The sequence below is a fragment of the Sander vitreus genome, chromosome 1 (assembly GCF_031162955.1).
Source record: "Sander vitreus isolate 19-12246 chromosome 1, sanVit1, whole genome shotgun sequence".
NCBI lineage: Eukaryota > Metazoa > Chordata > Actinopteri > Perciformes > Percidae > Sander > Sander vitreus.
In genome coordinates, this window is record NC_135855.1 from 22,460,780 (window position 1) to 22,475,516 (window position 14,737).

Genomic DNA, 14,737 nt, shown 5'->3' on the forward strand with positions numbered 1-14,737 from the left:
ATGCAAAGGACACAAGGACACGGACACATACAATTAAATAAATAAAAAACGTGTGTCATTATGACTAATTTGAATGATAATTCTTGTACATCGTGATAGAAATATTCAGCTTCCACTTTGTGACCAAATGTGAGCAGAGAGCAGCGGTTCATTTCACCCTGACACTACCCAAGACATCACTTTCAAGTCTCAGCCAAAGCCTGTTGGCCTGGTTTGAGTGTGTCTCTGAGGATCTGTCAGCAGCCAGTCTGTATGCTGGCAGGTGGTCTGGAGGCATGACCAATACGCTGCAGACTGACAGACAGACCCTGCTGGGGCTCTATGGGACTGCTAATCTGGGGCCAAGCCAGGGTCCTCCGGTCTTGTAGCTCTAAGCTCATTGTGTCACCCTCTGTTTCAAAAGCATTACTAACCTCTAAACTACATTAACCTCCAGGCAAGGGCAAGTTCCTTCAGTCAACAAAACCCAGCAAGTAAACAACATGAGTGTAACACTGAACACAAAACTAAAATACAGAGCAATGAAGCAAAAATCATTAGGCTAGGACCCTGGTTTATTATATATGTGATAAAATCATCAATGTGTCCAGCTATAAAGTAATCCGTAGGGCTATTATCAGGCCCAGGAATTCTAAAAGCATGTAATTTCTGGAGGAAAATGACTTATGGGGCTAATCTCCCTTCTTTATTGATGATTACATCTCTGTCATTAGCGAGGATGGATATTTCCACATTGGGCACACTGTCGTAAGCTTATCTCCATTTCCTTCTCACAGTGCAATCTAGTCAGAGTGGAGCTGAGGAGGAGTTGTCTCTTGCTTCTTGCAGTTATTGTTACAGGTGGATAGCTGCTTTGTACAGTAAATGCATGCTATTATTAGGTATCCTGTTCTTTCTCTGGCCCATCTGCTTGTGGTACCGCTGGACTAAACACAACAACAACAACAACTGATTTTCATCCCAATCAGAGCTGGTGATGGTGTACAAATTAAGTACAGCACTGTGAGATGAATGCAACATAAGTACTGGCACAGTACATCTATCTGCTCTGAACAATGTTGGTATTCTCTTCACACATCACTGCTAACAGTAACAATGAATATTAGTCCTACAACTCTCACATGTGCTTCAGTGGGATCACCAGGGAAGGAAGGTGATCATTCAGACTTCAGAATTAATTAGTAGTGATTATTTATTCTAACTGACACTACACAAGAGAGAGCATGTCACAGTGTGTTCTGGATACATTTGCTTAAGGATCATTTCCTTCACTGTGTTCACTTGTTCCTGTCAAAGCATGCACAGTAAGTATGGTATTACATAAGTTACCCTTTCTGGTAATATTCTATATTTTTCTTATTGTCAACAAATCCCATTAAGAGACCAAAAAGATCCTAGTAACACATTATCTGTGTAGCCAAAGCCTGATATAGCATCTGTGCCATTGTGACCTAACTTCTTGTCCAAAAACTATAAAAAACAAAAACAAATATTTGAACAACGTTGTTGAAGATGTTGACTATTTAGGGTTTGAGTAACTTAAGCCCCTTTCAGCACTGAAAACCAGAAAAACCTAGTCATTACCCGGCTGAGCCGTATATGAGAAAGTATTCGCCGGAATTGTCAGACAAATTCAAGCTATGGCAAGAGACTTGGTTGTTTTACGACCAAATTATGGCTCTGTGAAGCAGCGTAATCCATCATCATCTCCTTTCTGCTGCACGCTCTGCCCAGCGCTACCCCTCGTCTAAACAAAACAGTATTTCCAGTAAGTGAAAACGCATCTGACGCAATCTCCTAATACCTAATACCTCAGACATAGTCCAGAGTTCAAATATAAAAACGGTTATAGATTGAGCTTACCCTCTACCATTAAATATACATTAAAGTACACATGATAGGTATTTCATAGGCTGATTCAAGTCTCTCTCAATCTCTGGACTCAGTATATTATAAATTGAAAATTTTAGGTCAACAATGAAGAATACATATATGTCACTCCACCTGTACACCATTTTTAAATGCACAGAACTCATTGCTTGCAGCTAAATGACACTTTCTCAATGAGTTAAGTATTTTACATAAAAAGTAGACAATGAGGCTCTCAGTGACCTTGCTCCTTGCTAACAGCCATTAAGTGTCATTATCATAGTTAATTTCCCACACATTACCTGGATGAACAATGGCTCATGGCCTCAGGGGCTGACAGTATTACTCACCCTAATACCCAGCTCCACATTTTCTCCCCCGTACACCTCCATCCCCTCATCCAGCAAACCAATCTCCTCAAAGTACAGCCTATCCACCACGAAGCAGCCAATCAGGGCCGGGCTCCTGGAGGGATGAAAGATGATGAAGATCAGTTTTGTTTGTCTTTTGTAGGTAATGTTAGCTTGGCACAGTTGCTATAGTTACAGCAGGGAAAAGAAAAGAAATGTGACCTTGCAAAACATTTGTTGCAAAACACACAATTTGTTCATGAATGCTGCATTAATTACTCTTTTAGCAGGCTTGACATTTGTAACTTAATTCCAAATAAAAAATATCATATAATCACATTATTTGATTTAGGCTATCAAGACATGTTGTGTTCACTTACTGGATTGGTGCGCTCTTGTTGCCCTTGTGCCACCAAGACTTGGGTGGGTTGAGGTAGCGGCACCACAGCTCCCAGTCAAAGCCCTGGGCAGACAGCGGATACTCTTCAATCTCAAACGTGTCGTACTTGATGTTATCAAATGATGGGGAGATTATGCGGGTTCTGTCTTCTTTAATTCGCTGCAGAATGGGTTCAGCCCTTTAAATATGGAAAGAGAAAGTCATTTTACAGAGTATTTGTTTTGACAGGATTTCTCCATTACCTTTTGTGATCATGCCAGTCATGTAAAGGCACTTTAAAAAACAAACAATTTCATGATTAATTCCATCAAATTTACTAGTCTGACATACCACTATTTCCCATCTGATAAATTGATAGAATTTTGCTTAATCAAAATATGAAGCAATAAAATATATAAACACTACAAAAAAATCTACACAATACATCTACAAGGTAATTCAATGTGCATGTGGCAAAAGGGATCAACGGGATTTATGCTTCCCCTCTAAATACATGGCAGACATGTTTGACAAGGCAGTGTGTGATGTTTTTTCCATGAGGTAATTAATGTAAAAGAATGCAATATAAAATTGTGAAGCAATAGTTCTACATTCTGGGATATACACTGATTTACTTACTTGTTGAGAGTTAGATGAGAAAATTCACTGATATCACTCTCATGTCTTTATGACAAAAACATGAAGCTACAGCCAAGCTACTATTAGCTTAGCGTAGCTTAGCTTAAAGACAGAAAACGGGGAAACAGCTAGCCTTGCTCTCTCCAAAGGTAACAAAATCTGCCTACCAACAACCCTAAAGTTCTCTAACTAATACGGTATACTGTATGGTGTTTGTTTGAACTGTAAAAAATAAAAATAAACACGTGTAGGTGGATTTTGTCCTTCAGTATTTAAATCAGAGCCATGCTAGCTCTTTTCCCAGTTTCCAGTCTTCATGCCAAGATAACTGGCTGCATGCTATAGCTTTAGTTTTGGCAATAAAGCGAATAAGCACATTCCCAAAATATCAAGCTATTGCTTGAATAAGTTCATGTCTGGATCAAGAAAGCAGATTGCAGTAGTTTACACATTTAAAATTAGACATTTGTATAATGAGGAATTAAACCCGGCTCAATAATAGTAAAAGTTTCTCATGACAGACTTGGCACAGAGTGCAGTTATCCAGTGTAGAGTGTTCAGAGTATGAATATGGTAGATGAGTGTACTCTGTGTGTATACTGTATATAAAGGGTTTGCTTTTTAAAATGAGGTATATCTGTTGTTTTACATTTTCATAAATCACATTTTTTTTTTGCACTCAAGGGAATGTCAATCACAATGTTGTTAATGTATTCATTTTAAAAAGGGCATTTAAAGTATAGTTGGATAAAGTTTAATGGATACTAATGGACACTTTAAAATGAAAAAGAGCCAAGCTACAGTCTTTCTTTTTAAATTAAATCATTTTTTGAAAACCCACACAGTGATATGACTCAAGAGCGAATGTTGAGCTGTGCCATCGTCATGCCGCACTTGTTGCGAGTGACTCACCAGCCAACATTGAACTCCACGTGGGCATCAAACAGGGCAACAACTGGGGCAGTGGCAACCCTCCACCCGCTCACTCTGGACCGGATCAGACCCTCCTGCTTGGCATGACGCACCATCTTGATGAATCCTGGATGCTGGCTGTTAGTCTCAGACACAAAATCCTGCAGCTTCTCCTTTAGCTCATCTACAAAACACACACACACACACACACACACACACACACACACACACACACTTTACATCAGTAAAAGTGTTTTAAGATCCCGTATGAGATAGGTGAGTAAAGTGCTTGTGAGCAAACTTCCACCCACAAGATGTCGTCATGTCCTCCTCCAGTGGGCAGTATTTCATTGGTAGGAGGCCAAATGTACTCACTGCTTCACTGCTTTGATCACTGGACCAAAGAGGCAGCAGCTTGAGCCAGCACTGCAGACCTCCATGGGGCTTACCAGTCATAATGGGATATTGCAATTTACCACAGTTATTACCTGAGGTATATATTTTATAATGAGTCATACCCTGCTGGATGAAAGAGTCAGTGCTACTATATGAAAATAATCATAGTTCTCCCGACAAGTTATGAGCGGTAGCATGAACTGAATAAACATGGACGGAGTCTCTGTCTGTCTGTATGTACAATATGTATGCATGTATGTCTGTCCTTTAGTTTTCTCGACAACCGTCTGATTGACTTCACACTTGAAAAGGTGTATTGCTGAGGACCCAAGGAAGTGCAGTGCTGAGTGCCAGCTCTTGAGATCTATGGGACATATTTATTAGTAGTGGGTTATACAGTGTGTGTAGTGGGTATGTGTACTGTAGTGTATCAAGAGGGGACCCCTATTTACTGTTACATCGGCAAATGGCATGCTGGATACAGCTCGCTCGCTAAAGTACATTCAAAAACAGATGAAGAAAGAGAGACCGGAGATGTTACATTGTAGCAGCGCACACATACACACAGGCGCTTTTCTCTTGACAATTGTGCATAAAGCTATGTGAGATCACACACTGGGACAGCATTATGCCGCCTTTGCTTGGTTCTGTGTTAATAAACCAAGCTAAGCTAAGCTTTCACTTCTAACTGCCAGTACCTTTCGAGTATGAAGGGAATGGGGAGCAGCTGCAAGCAGACAGAAAGCGGCTGCCGTGAAGTCATGCTGTGTCTGGCTTCTTTCGAGTGGGGTGAGTCAATTTTTAAAAGTCGAAAAACCCTTTGATTTTCCAAACCAACAAAACTAAAAAAAAAAACAACTTCTGTTGAAGTAGTTCATCGGATCATTTAAGCATTGGCTGTATTTTTTAGGTATATATCTGTATCTCTCAACTGCACAAAATATGCAGCACTTTTTTGACAAACACGGACACATTATGTACAGTCCCATTAGATGATGGATACCCGAACCGAGCCCGCCGGGACCCGGTGGTACCTGACGGGCCGGGCCGGGTTCGGACAGATATTTAGAAATGATGTTTGGGTTCGGGTCGGGCTCAGTCACATCAGCGCAATAAGGCATTGAACGTTTTAAATTTAAAAAAGCTTATTATGTAGGTGCGCGCCTGTGTTAATGTGCGCTTGTTGCCCCGTGTGCGCTGATGCTCTCATCTGTTGACATTTCCAAATGCCTTCCTACAAACGTACATGTGTCCAATGAGATTTTAACTGTGTCGGGCTCGGACATAAATATCTTAATGCCTGTCGGGCTCGGGCCAGGCTCGGACAGAAAAATGCGACCTGATCCGCACTCTAAGTCCCATCATAAACTTGGCACAGGAACATCCTGCTTTAGCACTGATTTATTTGTTCTAAATATTTTTCGGCAGCTTTATTTTCTCTTTCTTTGCAAACACCTGGCACCTATTTGCTGTAAACAAGCCTCACAGCACATTAATTGGTGCCTCTACTACAGTGAATTTCAATATAAAATTCCAAAATATATAATAGGAATTATGTCACCCTTATAACTTTAGATTAGAAAAGTAGTAATTGCTTTCACCCTTATGTGGAATGTCAGGTTAGCCGACAGCTCTTGCTAATGTTTTGTCTATAATCTTTTCTTCCAATATCTGCAACACTGACTAAAAAACCCACCTTTTTAAACAGGCTTATTCTCTTTGATCACTGTATGTTCACATCAATTGCTGGTCTGATTTTTTGCTTTGCCCTGTACCTTTTACAAACGATTGTTATATTGTTTTTAACTTTTTTTTCTTGTAAGGTGACCTTGAGTGCTTTGAAAGGCGCCTATTAAATAAATATGTATTATTATTATTATTATTATTATTATTAATTTACAGGTATGAACAGCAACAGTATTGCCAGAGGAGACACGCTGTACTGTATGTTACATTCACATATAAAAGCATGTACTGTATACAGGGATGTAACGATTACCGGTGTAACTACGGTAAAAATGTTGATAACAATTACCGTTTTCATTTCAAATATCATTATTATCACGGTGGATTACCACGGTGTGGAAACTCTGTGTTTAATCCTTCCCAGCTTCATCTGAGTCTCCTGAAGTTTCCCTGCAGGTGCACTGCGTAGCCCACAGTGCGTTTCTTGAAGTTGGAATCATGGCGGAAGGAGGAGATGACAGCGCTCAGGACATTTATCAGCCTTGTAAAAAAGGCCATTCAATAAGTGTTCTGCTATGATGTGGATAAGTTTAGCCCGTGTTACGACATGACATTTATTTAGAGAGAGAGATATATATTATCTCCTTGATAATATTGCTGTTGCTGTGTTTCTTATTGCATAGCTGATAGATTTGCAGATTGTTTATTATTACTTGTGCAGCCACGTGTTGATATTCAGCTTGTGTAGGGGAATTTGCTAGCAACATGCAATCACCAGTAAACAGATTAGCGCTGTGGAGCCACGTGCTTAGCTATTAAAGGTGTATTACACTGTTTGCTCCGTTAAGGATATGTGTGCTGTAATAGATGTGGCTTATTCTCAGTTTGTGTTACTGAGCAATATGTCACATTTATGTTAATTATTACAGAGAAATGAATGTAATTCTTAGTATTGTTTCCTGTTATATGCTGGTGGCTATAACATTTAGTTTTGGTAAATAATGTTCATAGTAAGTCAGATGCTTATTAATGTGCATTATTATTTGCTTATATTTCAGAACCACATCCAACTTCACATGTAACGTCAAATACAACTTCATAGTTAACTTCATGTTGGAGTTGTAAATAAATCTTCCTGGATCTCAAAGTCAGACATCTCTGGTTTAAGTTTTTACCGGACACCCTACAGCGGGCCGGTGTTTCAGGAGTTTTTTGTTTTTACAAGCCTATTGCGTATATTTATATCTAAAATTTCCTTCGGGATGAATAAAGTATCTATCTATCTATCTATCTATCTATCTATCTATCTATTTTTGTAATATAATAAACACTGTTACACTTTTTGAAACTATGTCAGCTTGGGTAGGCCTATCAGTGCTTTCTGAACATATTGAACACACTTTTAAAAATGCCGCAATAATACTGAAAACCGTGATAATTTTGGTCACTATAACCGTGAGGTTACATTTTCATACCGGTACATCCCTAACTGTAAATATAGATAAACTGCCTATGGTATCTTGGTTCAATAAAAAGTTAATAAAGTTATGTTGATTTTTTCTGGAATATGAGAAAAATAACAACAGCAACACAAAGCAACTCAATAAATCTAAAAATCTAAATAGTACTGCCCACTATGAATGAGTCATGTGTCAATACATTATTGAATGAACACCATTCAGATTTTGTATGTCAAGTATGATGTTTCATTGTGTGTATCCCTTAGTCCGGACAAATGTGTTGAATGCATCTGCTTGCAGCAATACAAACAAAATGGAGACCCGCTTATAAAAGCATTGCTCCACAGAGCTACTAAAGCCGCCCACACATGATCTTGAAATATCAGCGGCAATATGGTCAAAGTTGAAATAATTTTAACTTTGAGTGCAGCGCTGAGCGACAATTTCGAGCAGTGTGCCACACCAAGGGTAGTGCTTCCTCCGAGTTGTCTTCACCGCTCTTCCCATAGGAAAACAGAGAGGTTTTACAGTGGATCATGTGTAGGCTGCTTAATGGTCAAACATTCCACAGGGTACCTTTAAGTTACAGCATATTCTTACTTTCGCCCAAAGCACCACAGATACCAAAACTCTTGAATTTGTTCAATTACCTCAATTTGTTTAAACTGTTCCTCTGGCAAGAACTGACCTCATGAGTCAGCTGGGGAAATTAATGCAAACATTTATAAAAAATAAATCAGGGTCACAGTGTTTCACTTATCATTACAGTGGAAGCTGCTGGTCCATAAAACTTAGAGAGATGCTGCTATGTCTTACCAAGAGCAGAATTTTACTCACACTATACACACCACATGCAACATGAAATTCTATAGTACATTTGAAGTACGATACTATCCTATTCAGCATAGCCTGACGGCCCTGCAGCAGACATCCCACGTGTACCTTAGCCCTTAGATATTAGATTAGATATCCAGAACTTAAAGCAGAAAGACTCTGGATCATCCAAGCCAGGACTGAGAAAAGCTCACTTGTACTAATTCAAGCTTTAGCATATGTAATAGAAACATTTGTTCACTTTGGACTCTTAATTATGGCTAAAGGAAAGCTACTGTAGTTACTCATGCGAGCAGCTGCTGGTGACGTTCCACCAGATTAGTGTATCTGTAATCATTTTTAAGCCATCAATAATTAAGACATTCTGATGTGTGTGTGAATTGAAAATAAGAATAATTGTTGTGTTACGCCTCATAACAAATTACAATAAAGCACGGTTCATTACACCAGGAATGGCTGATGGCCAACAGTCATCAATCTTTCAGGATGTTGAAACTCTGCTGGAAAGCAATAGGCTTTGGGGTGGAGTTGGACTGGAACAACAAGCAAACAGGTTTCTAACTGTGCAGTCAGCCAATAAATCCAGTAACATATTCAAAATGTTCAAAGGTTTTTCTAAGAAGATAAAAAGCAAAGCTAATGGTGAGCTGCTAAAAAGTAAATATGCCATTTAGCTCATCTCTATTCTATCCCCAGTGCTCAGTACAAAAAAAATAAACAATATATATATATAAATAACAATACTATAGACATACTCTGTTACAAGTAAAAGTCCTGCATTTAACATGTTACTCTAGTAAAGGCAGAAAAGTATCAGCATCAAAAATACATAAAGTACCAAACGTTAAAGCATTAATGATGCAGAAATGCACATTTCAGAACAAGGTGTATTATATTACTGCTATTATATTACTTACTACTATAGTAAAGGTTATTACTAATTTAAATTACTTTCAATAAAGTTGAAATTCATTTAAACCTATATATAATGTATTTATTTGTTATGTTGTCTGTACGTTCTCTTTGTGCATGTTCAAACTAAACAACATTTATCACCACACATGCGTTATTGCTTGCACAGCAGATGGCAAATTGGCATGGACACAGGACTAAAAGTAGCTGTGTAGTTTGCACTACACCACTTGGCAATTTCTCACTACACAACTCTGTGGTTGTTAAAATCTGTGTTTGAAATATCCAACTGATACTTGCTCTTTCTCCAAGTTTTCACCAGTCTTGTATCCAATCTTGGGTCTAATCCTTCACCCTCACATACATAAGACTCCTTGGTATTATGATTAAAGTTAAAGTATGGAATCATAAGTCTTCTGACAGCTTCTCTAATAAGTGAGCCCTCCTCAAAACCCCACTCATAGAAAGACGAGCCTTTCTCGGGCCACAGCTTGGGATATTATCCAATTAAGGAGGAATCAGCTAGGTCAATTTGCCCTTCTCTCCCTTGATGGCAACACGCCCTCCTGCATGCTAATACCTCTCGGAGGTGAGCTGTGACAGTGGCAGATGACTAATGTAAAGCTTGGATGCCTGGGAGGTGAGCTGTGGAAGATGACCCCTTATACAATCTTAACAGAATCATGGGTCAACAGGGTAACGACATTTAACACAGATAAGATTCACAGCCATGGTGATAATGATAACACTGGGCCTATCAGACCAGTGTGACAAACTGCTCAGGCAAACAGGGTGAAATGCCATCAGCGAAATGTCAATGCGTGACTTGGGTCCCTGAAGGAGCTAAAGGCAACTGCTCCCTAGCTCTCAATTACGTAATGAAATATGAATGTCTATGGGGTCTGATGTGACAATCCAATAATGTGTTAGGAGGAGCACACTTTAGGGTTTTGAGATTTACATTTTTTAACTTTGGATATATTCAACTTTCTGGTCAACGATAACCAGAGGGAGAATCACAATCTTATCGCAGTGTATCGCAAAGTTCCCACAACAAACTATAGTGATCTATATTCTGTTCCATCAGGCTTCAGTTCAGGCCATGCTACGTTTTGCATTATTGACTTTGGTAAACATATTCTTCCCAATGGCAGCATTTCCTTAGCCTGCTTGACACCAGACCCTTCTCAGTTTTAACTGAGAATGGGTCTGGGCAAGGTTCATTCGCAGCTCATTTCCAAAGGGGCGTCACCAACGGACGCCGCTCAAATGCCTCTGGGCGCATTGGTTAGTCCTTCAACCAATCAGACCAACGATCTGGGTGATGTAGCAGCGACGGCGGTATCAACGGGTTGCTATGCTTCGGTAGCAGTCATGTTGAATGTAAACAAAAAGCTGCTCGCCATCGCGTAAAGCCCGCCTCAACGGTTGTGATTGGTGCCTCGATTTGGAAAAATTAGAAATGGGCTTGAATGGGCTCTTGGTCAGACTGACTTGCAGAGCAAATCTCAAATTTGCCGGAAATTCGTCAGGGTTTTCCCAGGCTAGTATTTCCTATGTTGATTGCCCCTAATAGCTGTCCTTGTTTCCAGCAGCACAGCCCATTTAAAAGTGTATTGCCTATAAATGACCTTGGCACAGTATCATTACTTTTTTATAGCCTGCTTTCTTTGTAATGTAGTTTAGTCTTACACTGTAAATTACCACGTCCACGTTTCACAAGCTTCTTCATGTCTATTGCTTGTGCCTTGCATGGCCGACTCAAGTAACCCATCAGTGATCTCACACATCAGTCATCTCGGTAATAAGTGAACAGAGCTCAGCATTTACACATTGTCAGCATATAGTGGATATCTTCTCTACCTGATACTGTTTGCACTACATCAAATGCATGCAGATGTAAGAATTAGGGTTTCAAATGCAGACAAGATATACAAACACTTTATCACCTTGCTGGATTGTTGTCTGCTTTGGGGCATGTTTTCTGGCTTTGCAGCTAATCAGTGTTATTCATCTATCAGTTAAATCCAGTGAATACAGCACTTTATTAAAAACATTCAAGGAGTCTGGGACCAGAGTAGCAGTAAATATCACAGATACAGATGTCTTCACACATGAGGTAATGATATGTAAACAGGCCTCCTTTAAAGCTATAGTTTTTATTTATACATTTGTTTTTGTCATACTGTCAAACTGTCACTATATACTGACATACATGAATAAGATAATTTGTAAAAAATTAAAAATAAAATAAAAATCATATTCCTCTGCCTCATCCTGGTGCTCCTAATGGCATAAGGAAAACAACCAATCAGAGCTGAGGAGTCTCTAACGCAGTTTTAATGACTGCTCCTGAACTGCAATCAAACTGTAAAACTATACAGCGCTGATCAAATATGAATCAAGAATTTGTTACTGCATTAGTATGATCGCAGTTCATGAGCAGTCACTGACACTGCGTTAGAGACTCCTCAGCTCTGATTTTTTTTTTTTTTTTTAATCTTAATCCCTTTCTACAGTTTCACTCTTGTTTTTGGTTTAACAAGGGCTAAACAAAGACACCACCCCCCAAACTCTTTAAATGCAGAGTATACAGAGTATCACTCGCACTACAGCCCCACACCACTATATCATGTTAGAAAAACCGAAGCCTGACAGGCCCGCCATGCCTAGTTATGGTTGCTAAGCTACCATAACTCGCTGTTTGGGGGAGGGGTTTAACAAAAGGTCAACTGCTGTATTATAAAATGATGCTGCTTACTGTTATTGCTGTTGTCGTCCACCAGGATGATCTCTTTGAGAAGGTAGGAGGGCGTTCTGTTGATGGCAGAGTGAATGGACCGCAGGATGACGGAAAAGGCTTCATTCACAAAAATGAACACAATGCTCACTTGAGGGAGGTTTAAAGGATAAGTGAGGTTTCTGCACCTGTGGAGGACAAATAAGAAAACCCTTGGTGAGGCAATGTTTAGACCTGTCTAAAGGATTACCAGATACATTTGACATTGATTCCTAAAGAGCAGGGTAATGGCAGATTCCATGCCAACCCAGCTACTTGGCAGACTATATCAGGCCCCTATTTTCATGAATCAAGGTATAAATGTAGGAACTGGCACCAGTTTATGTCCAGCTGATTTTTTAGAAATTTAACAATTGAAGTGCTACTGCAATAGTGGTGCACCTGCAATGCAGTTCGATCCATTTAAGAGGAATAAATAATTGGTTGTGTGCTAAGGTCTGACATCAATCTATCTATCTCTTTTCCTATTAAAACATTGTTGTCTGCCACCACATGCTGACATTTTAACTGTGAATAAGGAGTCAAGCCTCTTCTCCCAAAAGAACCTGAAACGGATGACTGTTTCCAGGAAATGCAGAGAGAGGAAGCTGTAAAAAATGATTATACTGCTGCAGACAATATCCCTTCTAGTTTAAATTAAGGTTTTTAAAATTAAAATCTTGATCATAATGTTTTCTGTGTGTAATGACACAAATGCGTAAGAAGACAATTATTACCTCAATAACAGTATCTAGATTGTTGTAACAACATCAGTGGCAAGCTCCCCTCTCAATCATCTTGACATGACTATTTAATTTAATTGTAAAAAGTGAATTGTGTCATCTTACCAGTTTCAAATTTTCAATTTGACAAAATCCCATCGCCATTACCACATCATGCCGCCAAAAGCCTGTTTTATTCACAGAATGGCGTAGCTCGGGCAAGACTTTTGGGAGATGTGTGTAATTTATCCCCCAAAACAGTTTTGGATGAGTGTACAGAGCCAGTAGGAGTGGGAATGCTCTCAAGGGAGTCTAGTGATGTGCAGTGGAGAAAATGCCCTGAAGGTCTTTGAGCTGTGTAAACTTTCACACCAGGATGTCACCTTGTGCACTCCTGTCACATGTGAACATAAAAGCTGTGCTGAAAACAGAGTCACAGCCAACCGATGTGGTGTGAGCACTTTCCTGGAAAGATGATGACGTATTGACTTTGCAGGATTCCTTTTTGTCCAGCACTTATTCAAAGTGCCCACAGTACACACATACTGTAACTGCACAAGGCTTTGAAAATGCATTTGTCCCTTAATTTACATGCTGCATATGGAAACATGTACTTTGTCCTGCCGCCTTCAGATGGCCGTAGGGGTTTGAGACAGATATTGATACAGTAAGTCACCCCTTAATCAAGCCTACGATGAACAAGAGCTTTCTAAGCAACAGCATTGGGCTGAATGCTGTAGGCAGAGTGGTTTTGAATTATAGGCACTTAGGTGTTTGAGTGGAAACAACAATGTGTTTTTCACTGTGACAAGTGGCTGATGAGTTCCTTTGTTTACTACTGAAAAGTGAATTGTCCTCAGAGCTAAAAATAAGAGCACAGAACCCCAGGGTAGATAAGGTTGACTGATATGAGGATACATACAGACTAGAGCTGAAATGATTGTCAATCATTTGACAGAAAATGTATCTGTAACTATGGTGATATTCTGTCTATATAACAGGAAACCCAAGCTTTTATTTTTTGACTGTTGGTCAGATAAAACAAGCTATTTGAACATGACACCTTGGGCTCTGGTAAATAATATAGGGTATGCTTTCACAATTTTGTGCCATTTTAAAAACAAATCGATTAACAGAGAAAATAACAGGCAGATGAATCTATAATTGAAATTGCTAGTTGCAGCACTGAGACGATGCAAATTTGTTAGCTGTCAGAGATTTTGCCATACTGTTTACACTGTGGTGGCTCAGTGGGTGTGTTAGGCCATCATGGGCAATGTTGCAAATTACTGAGCAGAACTGATGTTTGTCAATACTGGATTCTTACAAGATTTCTAGTGATGGCAATTTCAAAGTCTGTCAGCCGGTCGGTCCACTACTTTGGTCCGGGCTGAAATGTCTCAACAGCTGACGTTAGCATTTAGCTTAAAGCACAGCCTCACAGTGCTTCTAGCATGGCTGTAGATTCTTACGATTATTCATCAATGTTATGTAGTACCTTGATTGTTCCGGTTTAAATTTGCTGGATTATCATAATCTATTGCTATCACAATACAAAATGGCATACTGTTATGGAGGAATTAACCATATTGCTGACTCCTATGTGGAGGCAACCACATATTAGTTGATACCACAGTGTTTTGACACTGTCATAATACAGTAGTACTCGAACTATTTCTTTGCAAAAGTTGCAAGTAAGGAGAAAAGTCTGTTTGCAAACAACTTTTCCAGCACAAAATGTGGACACAATACAAGAAAACAACAGTGACATAAAGAATATAATCAGACATAGGATACTT

At 39.4% G+C, this 14,737-nt stretch overlaps 1 protein-coding gene across 1 annotated transcript in view; it reads right to left on the reverse strand.

Moving 5' to 3' along the window:
• The window catches only part of galnt18b (UDP-N-acetyl-alpha-D-galactosamine:polypeptide N-acetylgalactosaminyltransferase 18b), a 98,498-nt gene that overhangs the window by 36,887 nt on the left and 46,874 nt on the right, over positions 1-14,737 (reverse strand). Inside the window, exons 3-6 of the mRNA XM_078248347.1 lie at positions 12,199-12,365; positions 4,150-4,333; positions 2,600-2,797; positions 2,220-2,334 (exon numbers count right to left, since the gene is read on the reverse strand). Coding sequence (XP_078104473.1) covers positions 2,220-2,334; positions 2,600-2,797; positions 4,150-4,333; positions 12,199-12,365 — 664 coding nt within the window. The remainder of the gene's footprint in view (positions 1-2,219; positions 2,335-2,599; positions 2,798-4,149; positions 4,334-12,198; positions 12,366-14,737) is intronic.